The sequence below is a fragment of the Anomaloglossus baeobatrachus genome, chromosome 4 (genome assembly GCF_048569485.1).
Source record: "Anomaloglossus baeobatrachus isolate aAnoBae1 chromosome 4, aAnoBae1.hap1, whole genome shotgun sequence".
NCBI lineage: Eukaryota > Metazoa > Chordata > Amphibia > Anura > Aromobatidae > Anomaloglossus > Anomaloglossus baeobatrachus.
In genome coordinates, this window is record NC_134356.1 from 441,904,493 (window position 1) to 441,929,004 (window position 24,512).

Consider the following 24,512-nt stretch of genomic DNA (forward strand, 5'->3'; position numbering starts at 1 on the left):
ATTTTTTTTGGCATTCTGCCGGTGGAGGATTATCAGGAAAGAGCTCTGCAACTCTGGGAGACCTAAGGCAGGGAATCTGGAGGACACACACTCCGCCTTTTAGCGGTCGGTAAGCCACACCGGTCACCCGGTGCTGGTCCCCTTAGGGTGCCGGAATAGATACGTATTCTATATATATATTTCTGTTCGGTCGGGCTGTATACCCTTTCCCATATACCCTCAGTGATCACTCTCCTAGGAGACAACAGCATGTCGTCCACAAGGAGCAAGGGTGCTAAGGCACAGGGTTTTTTTGCGACCTGTACCTCTTGTGCGGCTATTTTACCTGCGGGTTCCACCTACCCTCACTGTGAGCAATGCTCGACCCCTGTTTTGCTTGCTTAGCCGGAGCCTCGGTCACTAGTGGGCCCCTCGGCTCAGGTAGACCCCCCTGCTCCCCCTGTCCAGGCCGTTTTTGCTGAGAAACTCTGAGTCACTTTCACAATCCATGGCTCAGTCTATGGACAAATGGTCTGCCAAGCTGCTAGAAGCTTTGCAGTCCAGACCGGTCCTTACACAGGCCCCGGGCCCTGTTGGATCGTCGCCTCCAGGCCCCTCTCGGTCCGCGCCGCAGCGCGCTCCCAGGGGGGGGCCCTAGGTCTCACGTGGAGGACTCCTGCCCGGACCACAGTCCCAGACCGGCTAAGCGGGCTCGCTGGGAATCTTCCCCGACTTCTTCACGCTGCTCGGGTTCCCAGCTTGAGGACTCTCTGGAGGACGAGGCGGACGTCGCAGCTCAGGGCTCTGACCCTGACGTTGCTCTCAATCTTGATACACCTGAAGGGGACGCCTTAGTAAATGATCTTATCTCGTCCATCAACCAGGTGTTAGATCTATCTCCCCCGCCTCCACCTGTAGAGGAGTCGACTTCTCAGCAGGAGAAACACCAGTTTCGGTTCCCTAAACGTACACGGAGTGCGTTTTTCGATCACTCTAACTTCAGAGATGCTGTCCAGAAGCCCAGAGCGGTTCCGGACAAGCGCTTTACTAAGCGCCTTACTGACACACGTTACCCCTTCCCCTCTGACGTAGTTAAGGGTTGGGCTCAATGTCCCAAGGTGGATCCTCCAGTCTCTAGATTGGCGGCTAGATCTGTGGTATCGGTTGCAGATGGCTCATCGCTAAAAGATGCCACTGACAGGCAGATAGAGCTCCTGGTGAAATCCATCTATGAAGCCACGGGCGCGTCTTTTGCCCCGGCTTTTGCAGCCGTGTGGGCACTCCAAGCTATCTCAGCTTGTCTGGCTGAGATTAATGCGGTCACACGTAATTCTGCTCCGCAGGTTGCGTCTTTGACTTCTGAAGCGTCAGCTTTTTCTTCCTACGCCATGAACGCAGTACTAGACTCTGCTAGCCGTACAGCGGTGGCATCCGCTAATTCTGTGGCAGTCTGCAGGGCCATGTGGCTGCGCGAATGGAAGGCAGACTCTGCTTCCAAGAGGTTCTTAACCGGTTTGCCGTTTTCTGGCGACCGATTGTTTGGTGAACGATTGGATGAGATTATTAAGGAATCCAAGGGAAAGGACTCCTCCTTACCCCAGTCCAAACCGAAGAGACCTCAACAACGGAAAATACAATCGAGGTTTCGGTCCTTTCGTCCCTCCGCCAAGTCCCAATCCTCTTCGTCCAGCAGGCCGGAGAAAGGCCAGAGGAACTCCTATGCGTGGCGGTCTAAGTCACGCCCCCAAAAAGCCGCCGGAGGCAATGCCTCCAAGGTGGCCTCTTCATGACTCTCGGCATCCCCGAACCGCATCCTCGGTCGGTGGCAGGCTCTCCCGCTTTTGCGACGCCTGGTGGCCACATGTTCAAGACCGATGGGTGAGAGACATTCTGTCTCACGGTTACAGGATAGAGTTCAGCTCTCGTCCCCCGACTCGTTTCTTCACAACCTCTCCGCCCCCCGCTCGGGCCGACGCACTTTTTCAGGCAGTGGACGCTCTGAAGACAGAAGGAGTTGTGATCCCCGTTCCCCCTCAGGAACATGGTCGCGGCTTTTACTCCAACTTGTTCGTGGTGCCAAAGAAGGACGGATCATTCCGTCCCGTTCTGGACCTCAAACTACTCAACAGACATGTAAGCACCAGACGGTTTCGGATGGAATCTCTCCGCTCGGTCATCGCATCGATGTCACAAGGAGACTTCCTAGCATCGATCGACATCAAGGATGCTTATCTCCATGTGCCGATCGCACCCGAACATCAACGCTTCTTGCGTTTCGCCATCGGGGACGAACACCTTCAGTTCGTGGCATTGCCTTTCGGCCTGGCGACAGCCCCACGGGTGTTCACCAAGGTCATGGCATCCGTTGTGGCGGTCCTACACACTCAGGGCCACTCGGTGATTCCCTACTTAGACGATCTCCTAGTCAGGGCACCTTCTCAGGTGGCGTGTCAACACAGCCTTACCGTCGCTCTGGCGACTCTCCAGCAGTTCGGGTGGATCATCAACTTCCCAAAATCCAAGTTGACACCGACCCAATCACTGACTTACCTCGGGATGGAGTTTCATACACAGTCAGCAGTAGTCAAGCTACCGCTGGACAAACAGCTTTCTCTGCAGGCAGGGGGGCAATCTCTTCTTCGGGGTCAGTCACACCCCTTGAGGCGCCTCATGCACTTCCTGGGGAAGATGGTGGCAGCGATGGAGGCAGTGCCCTTCGCGCAATTCCATCTGCGGCCACTCCAATGGGACATTCTCCGCAAATGGGACAGGAGGTCGACTTCCCTCGACAGGAACGTCTCTCTTTCCCTTGCAACCAAGACGTCACTTCAGTGGTGGCTCCTTCCCAATTCGCTATCGCAGGGAAAATCCTTCCTACCCCCAACCTGGGCTGTGGTCACCACTGACGCGAGCCTGTCAGGGTGGGGAGCGGTTTTCCTCCACCACAGGGCTCAGGGAACCTGGACTCCGATAGTCATCCCTTCAGATCAATATTCTGGAGATAAGGGCAGTGTATCTAGCCCTATTGGCTTTCCATCGGTGGCTGGAGGGCAGACAGATCCGTATACAGTCGGACAACGCCACTGCCGTCGCATACATCAACCACCAGGGCGGCACGCGCAGTCGTCATGCCTTCCAGGAAGTCAGGCGGATTCTGCAGTGGGTGGAAGCCACAGCCTCCACGATCTCCGCAGTTCACATCCCGGGCGTAGAAAACTGGGAAGCAGATTTTCTCAGTCAGGGCATGGACGCGGGGGAATGGTCTCTTCACCCAGACGTGTTTCGAGAGATCTGTCGCCGCTGGGGAACGCCGGACGTCGATCTCATGGCGTCACGGCACAACAACAAAGTCCCGGCATTCATGGCCCGGTCTCAAGATCACAGAGCTCTGGCGGCGGACGCATTAGTTCAGGATTGGTCGCAGTTTCGACTGCCTTATGTATTTCCTCCTCTGGCGATGCTGCCCAGAGTGTTGCTCAAGATCAGGTCCGACTGTCGTCGCGCCATTCTCGTCGCTCCAGATTGGCCGAGGCGGTCGTGGTACCCGGATCTGTGGCATCTCTCGGTGGGTCAACCGTGGGCGCTTCCAGACCGCCCAGACTTGCTGTCACAAGGGCCGTTTTTCCATCTGAATTCTACGGCCCTCAACCTGACTGTGTGGCCATTGAGTCCTGGCTCCTAGCGTCTTCAGGGTTATCTCAGTTACATCACTCCGAAGAGTGTCGGAGCTTGCAGCGCTGTCATGCAAAGCCCCCTTCCTGGTTTTTCACCAGGATAAGGTGGTTCTGCGTCCTGTTCCGGAATTTCTCCCTAAGGTGGTATCTCCTTTTCATCTCAATCAGGATATCTCCTTACCTTCATTTTGCCCTAATCCAATTTACCAATGTGAAAAGGATTTGCACTCATTAGATCTAGTGAGAGCACTCCGGTTCTACGTGTCTCGCACGGCGCCCCTACGCCGTTCAGATGCGCTCTTTGTCCTTGTCGTGGCCAGCGTAAGGGTTCGCAGGCTTCCAAGTCAACCTTGGCTCGGTGGATTAAGGAACCGATTCTTGAAGCCTACCGTTCTTCTGGGCTTCCGCTTCCTTCGGGGCTGAAAGCCCATTCTACCAGAGCCGTGGGTGCGTCCTGGGCATTGCGGCACCGAGCTACGGCTCAGCAGGTGTGTCAGGCAGCTACCTGGTCTAGTCTGCACACTTTCACGAAACACTATCAGGTGCATACCTATGCTTCGGCAGACGCCAGTCTAGGTAGGCGAGTCCTTCAGGCGGCGGTTGCCCACCTGTAAGAGGGGGTCGTTTCGGCTCTTTTTATCGAGTTATTCTTTTACCCACCCAGGGACTGCTTTTGGACGTCCCAATTGTCTGGGTCTCCCAATGGAGCGACAAAGAAGAAGGGAATTTTGTTTACTTACCGTAAATTCCTTTTCTTCTAGCTCCTATTGGGAGACCCAGCACCCGCCCTGTTCCCTTCGGGCTGGTTGTTCTTTTGTGTACACATGTTGTTCATGTTGAAATGTTCTTTTGGTTCATGGTTTTCAGTTCTCCGAACATCGTTCGGATTGAATTTACCTTAGACCAATTTATAAGTTTCCTCCTTCCTGCTTTTGCACCAAAACTGAGGAGCCCGTGATGCACGGGAGGGTGTATAGGCAGAGGGGAGGGGTTACACTTTTTTAAAAGTGTAATACTTTGTGTGGCCTCCGGAGGCAGAAGCTATACACCCAATTGTCTGGGTCTCCCAATAGGAGCTAGAAGAAAAGGAATGTACGGTAAGTAAACAAAATTTCTTCAGCGCTCTATTGGGAGACCCAGACGATTGGGGTATAGCTGCTGCCCTCTGGAGGCCACACAAAGCACTACACTAAAAAGTGCAAGGCCCCTCCCCCTCTGGCTATACCCCCCCGTGGTATCACGGGTTCTCCAGTTTTAGCTTTGTGTGCGAAGGAGGTCAGACATCCACGCATAGCTCCACAGATTTTAGTCAGCAGTAGCTGCTGACTATTTCGGATGGAAGAAAAGAGGACACATATAGTGTCCCCAGCATGCTCCCTTCTCACCCCTGGATGGTGTTGTAAGGTTGAGGTACCTATTGCTGGTACGGAGGCTGGAGCCCACATGCTGTTTTCCTTCCACATCCCCCTGAGGGGCTCTGTGGAAGTGGGATCCTGCCGGCCTCAAAGCTCTGATGCCGGGCTCCATCCACAGACCCATTTGAACCTGCTGGATACGGAGCTGGAGTACCGTTCAGGGACATGGCCCTGCACCATTACAGGTACTCTGTGTCCCCGTACACACAGGCACAGCACACTCCAGACTTGCTGGGTGTGCTAGTGCGCCGGGGACAGTAAAGGGTTACAGTCACTGCAGCCTTGCTGAGTGACTTTGTGTTTTGGGAACTACCGCGCCGGACGCTCCGGGAGCGGCGGCGCGGCTGGGACTTGTAGTTCGCCGGGGACTGGGCGCCGACCGCGCTTTTACGGCGGCGGCGCTTATAACTCCAGTCCCCGGCTTCTGCGGCCTAGTGCCGCTTCGTTCCCGCCCCCTCCCTGTCACTCAGGGAAGGGGACAGGCGCTGAACAATCAGCAGCGCCGAGGGCTGGAGCCTTTTTACATGCTCCAGCCCTCTCACTGCACACTGTCGGGCGCCGGATTCCCGCTCTGCCTTGGGGGCACGCCCACGGCCTGCCCCTACTCACACGAGCTGGGGAAGACGCCGGCAGCCATTACAGAGCTCGGGGCACCAAGGCAGGACAGTGGCGTTCATACACCCGCTTATAGGCGGGCGGTAAGGGCACACATAGTGCTGACCACAATAGATATGCAGTGTATACATGTGTTGTTTTTAACTGCATAGGTCGCTATATGCCCGCTTGGGGAGCGACTCATCAGCAGCAGGAAAGCAGGTGTGCTAAAGCACAGGCTTTCTAGGCTGCTTGTTTTGCACGACTGAGGTGTTCATTTGTGTTTATGCTGATATGCTATACATTGCACTGTACAGTCGCTAGTCTTAGCTATATTCTCCTGGAATGGCTAGACTACAGCAGCAGAAAACCAAGGGTGCTGGGGCACAGGTTTTTTTTTTTTCTATGCTGCTTATATTGCAGGGGCTGCAGTGTGCATTTGTACTTGTGCTTGTATGCTATACATAGCACTGTATGGTCACTCTTCTGGGCTATATTCCCCTAGATGACCAGTCTACAGCAGCAGAAGAGCAGAGGTGCCAGGGCACAGGCTTCTATGCTGCTTGTATTGCATGTGCTGCAGTGTTCATTTGTACTTGTGCTTGTATGCTATACATTGCACTGTAGGGTCACTCTTCTGGGCTATATTCCCCTAGATGACTAGTATACAGCAGCAGAAGAGCAGGGGTGCCAGGGCACAGGCTTCTATGCTGCTTGTATTGCTTGTGCTGCAGTGGTCATTTGTACTTTATGCCTGTATGCTATACATTGCAATGTACGGTCACCAATCTTGGCTATATACTTCTAGATAGCTAGTCGGCAGTGGCAAAAAAAGCAACACAGTTTTCAGTGCTGTTTTTACTACATGGGATGCTGTTCATGACACCGTCCCATTGTGTGCATGCTCCCCTGTAGCACGTCGTCTGCCGGGGTCTCTAGCACTTCGTCTGCCGGGGCTCTACTAGTTGTGGCCAAAGAAACCTCCTGTCAACCCTGTCCATGGACAGGGACGGAGTAGTCCTAATATAGAGACTTGCACCCATGGGGCAATCTACTTGACCAAAAGGCAGCTCTTCAGGGCTTTGATACTGACATCGCTCTCAATCCGGATACACCGGGTGGTAACGCCATACGGAATGATCCTATACCGTCCACCAATGGAAGGTTGGATCTTCCTCCCTCAGCTCCCCCAGTGGAGATAGGAGACGAACAGGAGAAGTTCCTATTCAGTGTCTCACGCAGATATTGAGTATTTTTCTGGCCACGCTGACTTCAGAGAAGCAGTCCAGGAACACCACGCTTACCAGATAAGCGTCTTCTCCAAACGTTTTTAGGATATCCCTTTTTTCCCCTGACATGGTCAGCGCTGGACCCAGGGTCCAAAGGTGTGATTCTCCAATCTCCAGGCTTGCATCATAGTTGCACTGGAGATGGGGATTCACTTAAAGATGCCATTCACAGACAGATGGACTCTGGTTGAAATCTGTCTAGGAGGCTATCGGCGTGTCGGTTGCTCCGGCATTCACAGCCGTATAGGCAACCTAACCTTTTCAGCGGTTCTTGCGCAGCTGGCCTTGAGCACATGTACATCTGTACCGCAGAGGCGTCCGTAACTCCGCAATGTCTGCACTGCGACTTACCCTATTAATGCTGTCCTAAAAGTACAGTCGAGGTTTCGGTCCTTCCCAAGCTCGGGCAGGTCCCAATTGTCCTCGTGCAAAAGGGCTACAAGACCTCAGACGGGCTCAGATTCCGGCCGGGCTCAATCACGCCCAAAGAAGGCAGCCGGAGGAACCGCTACCAAGGCGGTCTCCTCATGACTCTCAGCTCTCTACCTCTCTCCGCATCCGCGGTTGATGGCAGACTCCCCCGCCTTTGGCGACATTTAGCTGCCACAGGTCACAGACCGGTGGGTGACGGACATTGTGCTCACGTGCACAGGACAGTGTTCTGTTCTCGTCCTCCGACTCCATTCTTCAGAACGGCCCCACCTCTCCACCGAGCGGATGCCCTGCTGCAGGCGGTGGACGCTCTAAGAGCAGAAGGAGTGGTGATCCCTGTCCCCCCTCAGGAACGAGGGCGAGGGTTTGTACTCCAATCTCTTTGTGGCTCCAAAAATGGACGGTTCCTTCCGTCCTGTTCTGGTTCTGAAACTGCTCAACGAGCATGCGAACGCCAGGCGGTTCCGGATGGGATCCCTCCGATCCGTCATTGCCTCAATGTCTCGAGGAGACTTCCTTGCCTCAACAGACATCAAAGATGCCTATCTCCACGTGCCAATTGCTACGGAGCACCAACGTTTTCTACGTTTTGTGATAGGAGACGAACATCTTCTGTTCGTAGCTCTGCCATTCAGTCTGGCGACAGCCCCACGGGTGGGCACCAAGGTCATGGCAGCAGTGGTAGCAGTCTTGCACTCTCACGGAGTGATTCCGTACTTGGACGATCTACTCGTCAAAGCAACCTCCCTCGAGGCATGCCAACGCAGCCTGAATGTTACGCTGGAGACTCTCCAGACTTTCGGGTGGATCATCAATTTGGCAAGGTCAAATCTGTCTCCGACTCAATCACTAACGTATCTCGGCATGGAGTTTCATACTCTATCAGCCATAGTGAAGCTTCCGCTGAACCAGCAGCGTTCACTGTGGACAGAGGTGCAGTCTCTCCTTCAAGGCCAGTCGCACCCCTTAAGGCGCCTCATGCACTTCCTAAGGAAGATGGTGGCAGCCATCGAGGCAGTTCTCTTTGCGCAGTTTCATCTGCGCCAACGGCAATCGGACATTCTCCGCAAATGGGATGGGCAGTCAACCTCCCTGGACGGGAAGTCTCCCTTTCCCTGACGGCCGAGGACTCTCTGCAATAGTGGCTTATTCCCACCTCATTGCCATAGCCCCCATCCTGGGCAGTGGTCACGACAGATACGAGTCTGTCAGGGTGGGGAGCAGTTTGTCTCCGCCACATGGCTCAGGGGACGTGGACTCAGCAGGAGTCCACCCTTCAGTTCGATGTGCTGGAAATCGGGGCAGGGTATCTTACCCTATTAGCTTTCCAAAAGTGGCTAGAAGGGAGCAGATCCGAATCCAGTCGGACATCTCCACAGCGGTGGCATACTTCAACCACCAAGGAGGGACACGCAGTCAGCAGCCTTCCAGGAAGTCCGGCGAATCCTCATGTGGGTGGAGGACACAGCATCCACCATATCCTCAGTCGCCAGGGCATGGACGCGGGGGAATGGTCCCTTCACCCGGACGTGTTTCAGGAAATCTGTTGCCGCTGGGGGGGGGCCGGACGTCGACCTAATGGCGTCTCGGCACACCAACAAGGTCCCGGCATTTATGGCACGATCGCGCGATCACAGAGCTCTGGCGGCAGACGCCTTAGTGCAAGATTGGTCGCAGTTCCGGCTCACATATGTGTTTCCACCTCTGGCACTGTTGCCCAGAGTACTGCGCAAAAATCAGATCCGATTGCAGCCGCGTCATACTCGTCGCACCAGACTGGCCGAGGAGATCGTGGTACCCGGATCTGTGGCATCTCACGGTCGGCCGACCGGGGTCACTACCAGACCGACCAGACTTACTGTCTCAAGGGCCGTTTTCTCCATCGGAATTCTGCGGCCCTGAACCTGACTGTGTGGCTTGTGTGTCCTGGATCCTAGCGTCTTCAGGATTATCCCAAGGGGTCGTTGCCACCATGAGACAGGCTAGGAAGCCCACGTCTGCTAAGATCTACCACAGAACGTGGAAGGTTTTCTTAATCTGGTGCTCTACTCAGGGAGTGTCTCCCTGGCCATTTGCATTGCCTATCTTTCTTTCCTTCCTACAATAGGAGTTAGAAAAGGGCTTGTCGCTAGACTCCCTCAAAGGGCAAGTCTCAGCACTATCCGTGTTCTTTCAGAAGCGTCTAGCACGTCTTTCTAAGGTGCGCACGTTCCCGCAGGGGGTTTGTCATATCGTACCCCCGTACAAGGGGCCGTTGGATCCATGGGATCTGAACAGGGTTCTAGTTGCTCTCCAGAAGCCGCCTTTCGAGCCTCTGAAGGAAGTTTCTTTTTCTCGCCTGTCACAGAAGGTGGCGTTTCTCGTTGTGATCACATCGCTTCGGCGAGTGTCTGAGCTGGCAGCTCTGTCATCCAAGGCTCCCTTCCTGGTGTTTTCACCAGGACAAGGTAGTGCTGCGCATCATTCCGGAGTTTCTCCCTAAGGTAGTATCCTCGTTTCATCTTAATCAGGATATCTCCTTACCGTCCTTTTGCACTCATCCGGTTCACCGGTATGAGAATGATTTACGTTTGCTAGATCTGGTGAGAGCACTCAGAATCTACATTTCTTTTTCGCTCCTAATTGGGAGACCCAGACAGTGGGTGTATAGCTACTGCCTCTGGAGGCCGCACAAAGAACTACACTTAAAAGTGTAAGGCCCCTCCCCTTCTGGCTATACACCCTCCCGTAGGAGTACAGATTCCTCAGTTTTAGCTTTGTGCGCAAGGAGGTCAGACACGCACGCATAGCTCCATTGTTTTTAGTCAGCAGCAGCTGCTGACTATGTCGGATGGAAGAAAAGAGGACACATATAGTGTCCCCAGCATGCTCCCTTCTCACCCCACTTATGTCGGAGGTGTTTGTAAGGTTGAGGTACCCATTGCGGGTACGGCGGCAGGAGCCCACATGCTGATTCCTTCCCCATCCCTTTTTACAGGGCTCTGGGTGAAGTGGGATTTACCGGTCTCCAGGCACAGAGACCGTGCTCCATCTACAGCCCCTGGAGAAGATGCTGGATGGAGCGGAGTACATCAGGGACATGGCCCTGCTTCCTCAAGGTACTCTGTGTCCCCGTGTATCTGGCGCTCACACCGCAGCATGCTGGGTGTTGTAGTGCGCCGGGGGACATCAGCGCTGCGGCGCCTGTGCCATGGCCTCATTCAGCTTTGCTGAAGCAGGCACATTTATGGGAATAGGCCGCGCCGGCCGCTGGGACTGCGGCGCGGCTGGCACTTGTAGTGCGCCGGGGACTTCAGCGCGGCCTGCGCTTTTACGGCGGCCGCGCTGATAACTACAGTCCCCGGCTTTTGCGGCCTGCTTCCTTTCGTTCCCGCCCCCACACCTGCCAGTCAGGAGAGGGGCGGGACGCTGCCCACGTCCAGAACTCGGTCGCGCCGGCCGCTCGAACAGCGGCGCGGCTGGCACTTGCGGTGCGCCGGGGACTTCAGCGCGGCCCGCGCTTTTACGGCGGCCGCGCTGATAACTCGAGTCCCCGGCTTTTGCGGCCTGCTTTCGTTCGTTCCCGCCCACAGACCTGCCAGTCAGGAGAGGGGCGGGACGCTGGCCAGTGCATCAGCGCTGAGGGCTGGAGTCGTTTTTACATACTCCAGCCCTCACAGTCAGCACAGAGGGGACACTGTTCCCGCACTTTTGTTTGGGAACTCCCACGGACCGCCCCTCTCCACAGTAGCCGGCAGCCATTCTTGCTGACACGCTGAGCTGCAGAGGGGAGCCGGGGAGACCCAGACAAGGCATTCTGCAGCCTCTTACCCGCTGTTCAGCGGGCGGTAAGCAGCCCTCAGGGCTCACCCCCTCTTGTGCTCGTAGTATTCTTAGTATTTTGTTGCTACAAATACTTGGTATTACATAGCGCTGGTCGCCCTTTGGCTATAGACTCTCTCACATGCAGAGAGCCAGCAGCATGTCGCCCGTAAAACGCAAGGGTGCCAAGGCACAGACATTGTATGCTTCCTGCACCGCATGTGGGACTTTTCTACCGGCAGGCTCCACGGACCCCCATTGTGTGCAGTGCTCGGCCCCTGCGGCGCTTGCACAGTCGGGACCTCTGCTGGACGTGTCCCAGGGTGTACCACCTGTGAATGCTGTCCAGGTGACAGGAACTGAGTTTGCAGCTTTTGCTGACAGAATGTCTCTCACTATGTCACAAATTCTTGACACATTGCGAGCTAGGCCTGTACTTCAGACCACGGACACTGTGCATGTATTGCCCCCTGGTCCCCCTCAGCTCCTAGCTCCGGGACGGGCATCTACACCTCAGGGTGAAGACTCTGACTCGGACGATGGCCCCGGGCAGCCTAAGCGGGCTCGTTATGACGGGCCTTCACATTCATCTCAATGGTCTGGATCCCAGCGGGATGAATCTATGGGTGATGAGGCGGACTTAACTGATCAGGATTCTGATCCTGGGACCGCTCTCAATCTAGATACACCAGATGGTGACGCAATAGTTAATGATCTTATATTTAACATCAATAAGATGTTGAATATTTCCCCACCAGCTCCTCCTGTAGAGGAGTCAGCTTCGCAGCACGAGAGAATCCATTTCAGATACCCTAAGCGTACATTAAGCACTTTTCTGGACCACGCTGACTTCAGAGACGCAATCCAGAAACCCCACGCTTATCCTGAAAGGCGTTTTCCTAAACGACTTAAAGATACACGCTACCCTTTTCCCTCTGAAGTGGTCAAGGGTTGGACCCAGTGTCCAAAAGTGGATCCTCCAATTTCCAGGCTTGCAGCCAGATCCTTGGTTGCTGTTGAAGATGGAGCGGCACTTAAAGATGCCACTGACAGGCAGATGGAGCTCTGGCTGAAATCCATCTATGAAGCGATTGGAGCGTCATTAGCGCCTTCTTTTGCGGCCGTATGGGCACTCCAAGCTATCACGGCCGGGCTTGCGCGAGTCGACTCAGTCACACGTGCATTTGCCCCGCAGGTAGCACCATTGACCTCGCAAATGGCGGCATTCGCGTCGTACGCGATTAATGCTGTTCTTGACGCTACAAGCCGCACGGCAGTGGCGTCAGCCAACTCAGTTGTTTTGCGTAGGGCTCTGTGGTTGAGACATTGGAAAGCAGATTCTCATTCCAAGAAGTGCTTAACCAATTTGCCTTTTTCTCGTGACCGATTGTTTGGAGAGCGTTTGGATGAAATCATCAAACACTCCAAAGGTAAGGACTCTTCCTTACCGCAACACAGACAAAACAAGCCCCAACAGAGGAGGGGTCAGTCTGGTTATCGGTCCTTTCGAGGACAGGGCAGGTCCCAATTCGCCTCGTCAAAAAAGACTCAAAAGGACCAGAGACGTTCAAATTCTTGGAGGTCTCAGTCACGCCCAAAAAGACCAGCCGGAGGAACCGTTGCCAAAACGACGTCCTCCTGACTTGCGGTCTCCGATGCCCACACCCGCGGTCGGTGGGAGGCTGTCCCACTTTGGCGACATTTGGCTAGCAAATGTCAAAGACCGTTGGGTGAGAGATATTCTATCTCACGGGTACAGGATAGAGTTCGGTTCTCGTCCGCCAACTCGTTTCTTCAGAACTTCTCCACCACCAGACCGAGCCGATGCTCTGTTGCAGGCGGTGGCCGCTCTAAAGGCGGAAGGAGTGGTGACCTCCGTCCCTCTTCAGGAACAGGGTCACGGTTTTTACTCCAATCTGTTTGTGGTCCCAAAAAAGGACGGATCGTATCGTCCCGTCCTGGATCTGAAGTTGCTCAACAGACACGTAAAAGTCAGGAGGTTCCGGATGGAATCCCTACGCTCCGTCATAGCCTCAATGTCTCAGGGAGATTTTCTAGCATCAATAGACATCAAAGATGCGTATCTCCACGTGCCGATTGCACCAGAGCATCAGCGTTTCCTACGTTTCGTCATACACGACGAGCACCTACAGTTCGTAGCGTTACCCTTCGGTCTGGCAACAGCCCCCCGGGTCTTCACCAAAGTCATGGCAGCAGTAGTAGCTGTTCTGCACTCGCAGGGTCACTCGGTCATCCCGTACCTAGACGACCTGCTTATAAAGGCATCCTCTCAAGAAGCATGCCAACACAGTCTGAAGGTGGCGCTAGACACTCTCCAGACTTTCGGGTGGATTATCAACTTTCCAAAGTCTCATCTAACCCCGACCCAATCTCTGACTTATCTTGGCATGGAGTTTCATACTCTATCAGCGATAGTGAGGCTTCCACTGGACAAGCAGTGCTCGCTACGGACTGGAGTGCAATCTCTCCTTCAGAGCCAGTCGCACTCACTGAGGCGCCTCATGCATTTCCTAGGAAAGATGGTAGCAGCAATGGAGGCAGTCCCGTTCGCGCAGTTTCATCTGCGCCCTCTCCAATGGGACATTCTGCGCCAATGGGATGGGAAATCGACGTCCCTCGACAGGACTGTCTCCCTCTCTCAGACTGCCAAGGATTCTCTACGTTGGTGGCTTCTCCCCAACTCATTGTCACAGGGAAAGTCGTTCCTTCCCCCGTCCTGGGCAGTGGTCACGACAGATGCGAGCCTATCAGGATGGGGAGCGGTGTTTCTCCACCACAGGGCTCAGGGGACGTGGACTCAGGAAGAGTCCACCTTGCAGATCAATGTTCTGGAAATCAGAGCAATCTACCTTGCCCTGCGAGCCTTCCAACAATGGCTGGAAGGCAAGCAGATTCGGATTCAGTCGGACAATTCCACGGCGGTGGCGTACATCAACCACCAAGGGGGAACACGCAGTCGCCAAGCTTTTCAAGAAGTCCAGCGGATTTTGACGTGGGTGGAAAGCAGAGCGTCCACCATATCTGCAGTTCACATCCCAGGCGTGGAAAACTGGGAAGCAGACTTTCTCAGTCGCCAGGGCATGGACGCAGGAGAATGGTCCCTTCACCCGGACGTGTTTCAACAGATCTGTTGCCGCTGGGGGTCGCCGGACGTCGATCTGATGGCGTCACGGCACAACAACAAGGTCCCAGTTTTCATGGCACGGTCTCACGATCACCGAGCGCTGGCGGCAGACGCCTTGGTTCAGGATTGGTCGCAATTCCGACTCCCCTATGTGTTCCCACCTCTAGCATTGTTACCCAGAGTTCTCCGGAAAATCAAGTCCGACTGCCAGCGAGCCATACTCGTCGCTCCAAATTGGCCAAGAAGGTCGTGGTACCCGGATCTGTGGCATCTCACGGTAGGCCAACCGTGGGCACTACCAGACCGTCCAGATCTGCTGTCTCAAGGGCCGTTTTTCCATCTGAATTCTGCGGCCCTGAACCTGACTGTGTGGCCATTGAGTCCTGGATCCTAGCGGCCTCAGGTTTATCTCAGGGAGTTGTTGCCACAATGAGACAGGCTAGAAAACCATCCTCAGCTAAGATCTATCACAGGACGTGGAAGATATTCTTAGCGTGGTGCTTGGCTCAAGGGTTTTCTCCCTGGCCATTTGCATTGCCAATTTTTCTTTCCTTCCTGCAGTCTGGGTTGGAAAAAGGTTTGTCCCTTAGCTCGCTTAAGGGTCAAGTCTCCGCGTTATCCGTATTCTTTCAGAAGCGCTTGGCACAGCTTTCTAAAGTACGCACGTTTCTCCAAGGAGTTTGTCATATCGTTCCTCCTTACAGACGGCCATTGGAACCCTGGGATCTAAACAAGGTTCTCATTGCTCTCCAGAAGCCGCCTTTCGAGCCTTTGAAAGAGGTTTCCCTTTCTCGGCTTTCACAAAAAGTAGTTTTTCTTGTGGCGGTCACGTCTCTTCGCAGAGTGTCCGAGCTAGCGGCGTTATCTTGCAAATCTCCCTTCCTGGTGTTTCACCAAGACAAGGTAGTACTGCGTCCAATTCCAGAGTTTTCTCCCAAGGTGGTTTCTTCCTTTCATCTCAATCAGGATATCACTTTGCCATCTTTGTGTCCGCATCCAGTTCACCAATTTGAAAAGGGTTTACATCTGTTGGACCTGGTGAGAGCACTCAGGATTTACATTTCTCGCACGGCGCCTCTACGCCGTTCGGATGCGCTCTTTGTCCTAGTCGCTGGTCAGCATAAGGGATCGCAAGCTTCCAAATCCACCCTGGCGCGGTGGATCAAGGAACCAATTCTTCACACATACCGTTCTGCTGGGCTTCAGATTCCATCTGGACTGAAGGCCCATTCTACCAGAGCCGTTGGTGCGTCCTGGGCGTTGAGGCATCAGGCTACGGCTCAGCAAGTGTGCCAGGCGGCTACCTGGTCGAGTCTGCACACGTTTACCAAACACTATCAAGTGCATACCTACGCTTCGGCAGACGCCAGCCTAGGTAGACAGGTCCTTCAGGCGGCGGTGGCCCACCTGTAGGAAGAGGCTGTATGACAGCCCGTTCATGTGGTATCTTTTTACCCACCCAGGGACTGCTTTTGGACGTCCCACTGTCTGGGTCTCCCAATTAGGAGCGAAAAAGAAGAAGGGAATTTTGTTTACTTACCGTAAATTCCTTTTCTTCTAGCTCCAATTGGGAGACCCAGCACCCGCCCTATCTGTTTTTAGGGTTTCGTTTTTTCGGGTGCACATGTTGTTCACGTTGTTTCTTAAGTTCTCCGATCTAGTTATCGGATTGAATTTGTTTTTGAAACTGTTATTGGCTTTCCTCCTTCTTGCTTTGGTACTAAAACTGAGGAATCTGTACTCCTACGGGAGGGTGTATAGCCAGAAGGGGAGGGGCCTTACACTTTTAAGTGTAGTTCTTTGTGCGGCCTCCAGAGGCAGTAGCTATACACCCACTGTCTGGGTCTCCCAATTGGAGCTAGAAGAAAAGGAATTTACGGTAAGTAAACAAAATTCCCTTCTTCACGCACGGCGCCCGTACGCCGTTCCGATGCCCTTGTCGCTGGTACGCGCAAGAGGTTGCAGGCTTCTAAAGCCACCCTGGCTCGATGGATCAAAGAACCAATTCTGGAAGCCTACCGTTTTGCAGGGCTTCCGGTTCTTTCAGGGCTGAAAGCCCATTCAACCAGAGCCGTGAGTGCGTCCTGGGCGCTACGACACCAGGCTTCGGCTCAACAGGTGTGCCAGGCAACTACCTGGTCGAGTCTGCACACTTTCACCAAACATTTTCAGGTGCATACCTATGCTTCGGCGGATGCCAGCTTAGGTAGAAGAGTCCTGCGGGCGGCAGTGACATCCCCGTAGGGGAGGGCTGTTTTGCAGCTCTAACATGAGGTATCTCTTTACCCACCCAGGGACAGCTTTTGGACGTCCCAATCGTCTGGGTCTCCCAATAGAGCGCTGAAGAAGAAGGGAATTTTGTTACTTACCGTAAATTCCTTTTCTTCTAGCTCTTATTGGGAGACCCAGCACCCGCCCTGTTGTCCTTCGGGATTTCTTGGTTGTTTGCGGGTACACATGTTGTTCATGTTGAACGGTTTTTCAGTTCTCCGACGTTATTCGGAGTTAATTTGTTTAAACCAGTTATTGGCTTCCTCCTTCTTGCTTTGGCACTAAAACTGGAGAACCCGTGATACCACGGGGGGGTATAGCCAGAGGGGGAGGGGCCTTGCACTTTTTAGTGTAGTGCTTTGTGTGGCCTCCAGAGGGCAGCAGCTATACCCCAATCGTCTGGGTCTCCCAATAAGAGCTAGAAGAAAAGGAATTTACGGTAAGTAACAAAATTCCCTTCTCCCTTCTTTTGACGCTGCGTTTTTGGCTGCTAAAAAACGCACAAAAAAACACACAAACGCACAAAAAACGCACCGGTTAAAACGCATGCGTTTTTACCACCTTTTTGGCTGTGTTTTGCTGCGTTTTTGATCTCTGCGTTTTTCTGCATTTTTCCAATGCATTGCATGGGGGTAAAACGCAGGAAAGAATTGACATGACCATTTTTTTTTTAAGCTCAAAAACGCAGCTTAAAAAAAAAAAGTTTTGTGTGCAGACAACAAAAATGAAAACTTGTAGACTTTGCTAGGGAAGCAGTGTCACGCAGTTTTGAGCCCAAAAACGTGCAAAAATGCCGCGAAAAACGCACTGTGCGCACATAGCCTAAGAGCGGCTTCCATTTTCTTACGTTTGCCTGTTTATACTTGTCTTTGCCCAGGTTGTGGTTCAGCTAATGAAGCAGGTTCGTGGAAATGCTCCACCTCTACATATTATTCAGGCTTCACAACTTGGGGCAGTAACACGGGTGGGAAACCATGAAATGACTGCAGCTGTGTATTTGCAGAAAATCAGCATGACGTGTACAGAGTTCCTTGGTGAGGGAATATCCAATTCTTGACCACAAATCAAAAGATCTTTTGTTTTTCATTCCATTTTTAATCCATGTTCTTTGCTCACACAGGTCCCAAAGGAGGGCCCCTGCTGCTTATTAATTCTTCTGATGACACCAATAAGCATCTTCTAAAAATGGAGTATGTAAAGGTTTGTAGTTGACTTTTATTATTCTAAGACAGATCATGAACAAGCCAAGTTTTTTTGGATCATGTGAAAATTTTGCTTTAACCTATGCATTCTACAGCTACTTGGAATACGTTTGTATGGCTATTGTCTAATGTGTACAGAGGTTCAGTTTATTTATGAGGCATTTATTACAGACCTACAACTGGTAAATTGGATGTAGTTATATTGCCCTCTAGTGTTCAGGATTCAACTCCAGTTACCTTGCTCGGGAAATAGTCATCCATACACACTGTATAGAGCTAAAAAAAATTGTGGACCCCAAGAATGTAAATATGTCTTCCAATTTTCATCTCTGCAATAACAGCTCAATACTCCAACTTTAAACGGATCAGATATCTGGACAACCCCTTTTTTAAATAAAATAGTTCCTATTTTAAAATTAAAATAAGATATTCATCTGCTGCAATATTGCCGGAAGTCTCCTGAGGCTGGGATGACATTACTATACCACGTGAGCTGTGCCGCAAATCAGCAGCCACTATAGGGCTGCTGCGCTCTCGCTACTTCCGCTAGTCCAAGGTTCATCGCCGAATAGCAACCACGAACTGGCTGCAGGGCTCATTCGGTTTGACAAAATCACACAAGCACTAAGAGACCCGCTGCCGTTAGAGTATAGCTGGGTTTACACACTGCAACATCGCAAAGGACATCGCTGTAACGTCACCGGTTTGGTGACGCAATAGCGACCTCCCTAAGTCTCTGCTAAGTCTCTGGTGAGCGTTCAAACAGGCAAACCTGGCCAACAACTCAACAGCGATCCGGACCTGCAGAGCGACCTAGCTGGTTTTTTGGGGACGTTGATAAGCAGCCTTTTGAAAGGGAAGTTGCTAACAAAGTTGCTGCAAAGTCTTCACACACTGAAACTTCATGCTGCACAGCGGGAAACAAAGGAGCTAGGAATGGTCCTGAACGTTTTGTAACGATTACAACTTCACAGCAGGGGCCGGGACGCTGATAGGTTTCACACACTGCAACATCGCAAACAACATCGCTATTGCGTCACAAAACCGGTGACGTTACAGCGATGTCGTTTGAGATGTTGCAGTGTGTAAACCCAGCTTATGTTGTGGATTTTTTTTGTTTATTACAAGGAGTTTGCTTTTATTGAAAAAGGGGTAATGGACCTCCAATTAATAACTGTAACAAGATTAAAAATGCTTAATCTCACTTTTTAGATAAGAAGTGGTGCTCATCTATATGGCATAAGGAGTTTGGTGTGGGGCACATTGCAGGAGGTGGCGTCTCATTGTCTGTGACTTTCTTTGTTTATCATGCAACTTAATGCTTTGAGTAAAGTGTACTTTTTCTTAACGGTAGGCTGACTGCAATGGGCCCAATTTTACAACTGTTCACAGCAGCACTTTGCAGACTATGAGTGTGAGTAAAACGTTTCTTTTCAATTAATAAGAATTGTCCAATCGCTGAATGCAATTTTATTAACTACAATTTAGTAATATTTACTCCAAAAAAAGTCGTGTAAAAAACACGTGTAGGAGACTTATTCAAAAAATATCAAATTTATTAATGTCAATATAACCAAGATAAAATCATTACACATACAAACAAGTTTGAGGTAAGTGGATTCTGTATTCACCCACCCATCAGTGAACCACCCAGGTCAGCCCATCATAATATAGAGACCATGGATAAATAGCAAGTGCAATAGTGCTAACAGCACATAGTGTGAACAAATAATCACATCAGCCTGCACTGATGAAGCTTTGGCGACACGCGCGTCCGGGTTGAAGGGTATTTGCCTGTCCACCTCTGAGCCACCCCTGTCTGGCCTACTTTTTTCACACCATGGGTAAGTCCATATAAGATGACCGTTTGATGTGATTATTTGTTCACACTATGTGCTGTTAGCACTATTGCAATTGCTATTTATCCATGGTCTCTATATTATGATGGGCTGACCTGGGTGGTTCACTGATGGGTGGGTGAATACAGAATCCACTTACCTCAAACTTGTTTGTATGTGTAATGATTTTATCTTGGTTATATTGACATTAATAAATTTGATATTTTTTGAATAAGTCTCCTACACGTGTTTTTTACACGACTTTTTTTGAATTGAACTTGGAGTATATTCTATGACATCCTTATGATTGGGGTCTTATATTTAATCCACTAGGATGAAATTATATCATGAGATTTTCCCCTATCTGTCTATGCTATATTTTGTAGCAATTTAGTAATATTTACTGTACAGTGGAACCTTGGTTTACAAGAACAATCTGTTCTGGGAGTGTGCTTGTAAACCAAGACACTTGTCTAGCAAAGCAAAATTTCCCATAAGAAATAATGGAAGCTCAGACAATTCATTCCACAACTTGTTCAGTGTACCATCCTGGTCCTCTATTGTGCCATTCCACACACACACAAACACACATATTATGCTCACCTTACTTTCCGTTCCCTCGCCAGCCTCCCGGTTCTTGTAGTCCACCAGTACAGGATGTGTGTCGTGTAACCATCGCAACCGATGCCGGAGCTTTCGCTGCCAGCAAGCTGACGTCAAAGGCAGGAGACGCTTGACTCTGGTTAGCGCGCTGCCTTTGAGAAGCGGTGGAGAGTGGAAGTTCCTCCATCATCTCGATGGTTACCCGATACACATCCTGTACTGGCGGACAACAAGAACCAGGAGGTCGGCGAGGGAACAGAAGGTAAGGTGAGCATAATATGTGTGTGTGTTTGTTTGTGCGGACTGCAAGAGTGGGTCAGAGCGCGGTGAAAGTACGGAACCGGAAGTGTGTGCAGTGAGTATTTGCTCGTAGAGCAAAGATTGGTCGCAAACTGAGTTACAAATTTACAGGAAGCTTTGCTCGTGTAGCGAAATGCTCACACAATAAGTTCCACTGTATTTATTATATTTGTTTGTATTTTTTCTGTATGCAATCAAAAACATTAATACTATGTGTGATAGTTTTAATGGTGAAGCATTCATATGCTTGTGACAGTTTTGTGAACAATCTGAAACAAAAAGGTCACATAATGTAAGAATGACTTACTAAAAGACTTAAATTGGATCGGTCACCTCTTCATGCCTTATTTAGTAAAGATTATCATTCAGAATCTAATAATAATGGATATTTTTTTGTTACATCATAGTGTTGCCTTCTTTATCTTCATGATCCATTTGTGATACCATGCCCTTTAAAAAAATCGGTGTGGCTCTACATAGTATAGGGCTGTCCACACTGACTGGACAGTATCAGCCTGGATAGGAATACAGCCATAATAGCTGGTAATACCCAAATGTCATTTTATTCATAAATTTATAGGAGGAATAACAGACGAGCATCACAGTCATGTAACATAAGCTCACTGATAAATATACCATATTATGCATATTATGGCTCCTTACAAAAAGTTGTAATGACTACATTCTGGCACTGTGTAAGGCTATGGGGCTCTACTATAAGAATGTACAAATGTACCAGAAAATTACTTAATTTTATTGCATCTGGAGAAGAATACCTCAGTAATATGCTGCCAAACAGAGGCTCAATATGAAGGAATAGAACATTCCTAGGTTCTATAGTATAGAGTCGCAGGAAGTCTTTGTTTTTCTTGTTCAGGCTTTTTAGAAGTCATTCATGTGTATGATTCCTAATTTATCAGATCTAACATGCCATGTAACATAATTAGTCATTTTCCTGTGCGATGTCCCCTTCTATCCAAATCATATTATCCTGTCTGCCTAGAGGTGTCACTGATGATACAATTTATTGTCCTAAAGCCCGCTTTACACGCTACAAGATATCTTACGATGTGTCGGCGGGGTCACGTCGTAAGTAACGCACATCCGGCATCGTAAGGTATGTTGCAGCGTGTGACAGCGACGTGCAATTGCGATTGAACGAAATACCGTTCATCGCATGCACGTCGTTCATTCCTGACGAATTGAACGTCAGATTGTTCATCGTACCCGTGGTATCGCACATCGCAGTGTGTGACACCCCGTGAACGATGAACAGATCTCACCTGCCTCCTGCGGCTCCCGGCCCACAATGCGGAAGGAAGGAGGTGGGCGGGATGTTTACGTCCCACTCAGCTCCACCCCTCCGCTTCTATTGGCCGGCTGCCGCGTGACGTCGATGTGACGCCAAACGTCCCTCCCACTCCAGGAAGTGGACGTTCGCCGCCCACATCGAGGTTGTATGGAAGGTAAGTATGTGTGACGGGGGTTAATCGTTTGTGCGGTACGTTCAACAAATTGAACGTGCTGCACATACGAGGGGGGCGTTGCAAATCGTATACGATATCGTATGCGAAGTTGCAACGTGTAAAGCAGGCTTTACACGCATGAAACCATGTACATTTATGGGAGATGTCTCTCTGTTCTGGTCTCAATTAGCATGATAGATTTCTAAATTAAAAAAGTGAAGAAGTGGGCTTTGAGCCCAAAATTTATCTGGGAAAATGACGACAGCAGATAAGATAATGTTACAGTTATTACTCTAGGTCATTAAAGTTAAAGTAATTATTAAAACAAAATCTAATAAAAAGAGACTAAAACAATATTACAGTTTAGCTATTAACACTGTGCAGCTATTAGTACTAATCAAATCAATTGGATACCTAGAACTTGGCTTTTTAAGTAAAATCCATTCCTTGTGACTTACCATTAACAATGAAAGTATAAAATGAGGGGAAAAAAGCTTTAAGAGATCACATATTTGAGATCATGTAAAACTATTCTTTGAGTTGATTCGGCATAGCCAGTATATTTTTTGTAAGGGGACAGATTAAATCAATCTTGTAGTATATTTTATTTTTCTTTATATAGTAGTGTCACCTGTTGGCCATTAAAATAAAAATCATACATTGTTTTCCTTTACAAGTTTTCCATGACATCACTTGACTTGATCCTCCACACACAAGCATTGCTGTCTTTAATGAATTTTCTGTCTGCCGCTGTCCCATCCTCTGACGTCAAAGTGCCAGAGAGAGCTAAAGAATCAAAACTTGATGGAGAGAAAAATGTGGTCACCAAACCAGGCAGTAGTAAGTACTAATGAATCAAATAAAATGCAGTCATAAAATCCTTTAACTCGTCTTACTTGTACTGGTAACCCTTTAGGGAGGACTTCAAAAGAGTATGAGCATGTTAAACTGACCACATCTTAAGCTGGTGTCACACTAAACGACAGCGACAACGACGTCGCTGTTACGTCACCATTTTCGGTGACGTAACAGCGACCTTGTAAGTCGCTGTTATGATCGCTGCTTAGCTGTCAAACACAGCAGAAGCAGCGATCATAAGGTCGCTGTGCTACATGTTCAGAGAGCAGGGAGCCGCGCTTAGCGCTGGCTCCTTGCTCTCCTGCAGCACACATCGGGTTAATTAACCCGATGTGTGCTGCAGCTACATGTCACAGTTCAGAGAGCAGGGAGCCGCGCTTAGCGCTGGCTCCTTGCTCTCCTGCAGCACACATCGGGTTAATTAACCCGATGTGTGCTGCAGCTACATGTCACAGTTCAGAGAGCAGGGAGCCGCGCTTAGCGCTGGCTCCTTGCTCTCCTGCAGCACACATCGGGTTAATTAACCCGATGTGTGCTGCAGCTACATGTCACAGTGCAGAGAGCAGGGAGCCGCGCGCACTGCTTAGCGCTGGCTCCTTGCTCTCCTTGCTACAGTATGCATCGGGTTAATTACCCGATGCATACTGCAGCCACATGTCACAGTGCAGGAGCCGGCGCTGGCAGCAAGAGCGGAGGCTGGTAACCAGCGTAAACATCGGGTAACCAGGGAAAGGTCTTCCCTTGGTTACCCGATGTTTACGCTGGTTACAGCTTACCGCAGCTGCCAGTGCCGGCTCCTGATCGCTTCATTTCGTCGCTCTCTCGCTGTCACACACAGCGATGTGTGTGTCACAGCGGGAGAGTGACGACCAAAAAATGAAGCTGGACATTCAACAACGACCGGCGACCTCACAGCAGGGGCCAGGTCGTTGCTGGATGTCACACACAGCGACAGCGACGGGACGTCGCTGCAACGTCACAGAAAATGGTGACGTAGCAGCGACGTCGTTGTCGTCGTCGTTATGTGTGACACCAGCTTTAGACTAGTGGCTGCAGATGTGTATTGAACACTTTTTTTTTTTATTTTTGTGGTTTTGCTTTGTTTTGGTTTTTATAATTTTTCTTCTCAGTTTTTCTGGGGGCATGAACGCCTTCCCCTGCATGAGATTGACCATTCTTTAGCAGGTAGCAGCACATGGATACTCAGAGAAGATGAAAATTGAAGAGTCCAAAATGGTCAATGAGCAGAGGAAAAAAAGCAATAGAAAGGAATGGAGGTCATACATACTAATGTACATAAATGGTGGTATTGATAATGCCTCATCTATGAAAAATACATACTAATATAAATTATAACCTTTTTTTTTTTTTTTAAACCAAAATGTTTTTATTAAAGATTTTATACAATACATAAATCATACATAAATTATAACCTTTACTAGCTGATATCTCCGCAATGGAGATGTGAAAGTTAAAATAACTACATTTCACTCAGCTGAGTAGCCACTATTCCATGATGTGGCATGTTGAACATGCTAAAACTGGGGAAAAGTCCTCTTTAACGCAGAATGAAGTAAAGATACATCATTGCTGGGGTGCCAGTGTCTGGTGAGTGCTCATGAGCTGAGCTCTATCTGTAGGTGTT

The 24,512-nt window shown here is 50.4% G+C and overlaps 1 protein-coding gene across 4 annotated transcripts in view; it reads left to right on the plus strand.

Annotated features, from left to right (window-relative positions):
- VPS13C (vacuolar protein sorting 13 homolog C) overlaps nucleotides 1-24,512 on the plus strand; it is a 492,503-nt gene that overhangs the window by 275,488 nt on the left and 192,503 nt on the right. For all 4 annotated transcript variants that reach the window (XM_075345525.1, XM_075345526.1, XM_075345527.1 and 1 more), the window contains 4 exons: nucleotides 17,478-17,634; nucleotides 17,721-17,800; nucleotides 19,157-19,216; nucleotides 22,687-22,849. In XM_075345525.1, the coding sequence (XP_075201640.1) occupies nucleotides 17,478-17,634; nucleotides 17,721-17,800; nucleotides 19,157-19,216; nucleotides 22,687-22,849 (460 nt within the window). The remainder of the gene's footprint in view (nucleotides 1-17,477; nucleotides 17,635-17,720; nucleotides 17,801-19,156; nucleotides 19,217-22,686; nucleotides 22,850-24,512) is intronic.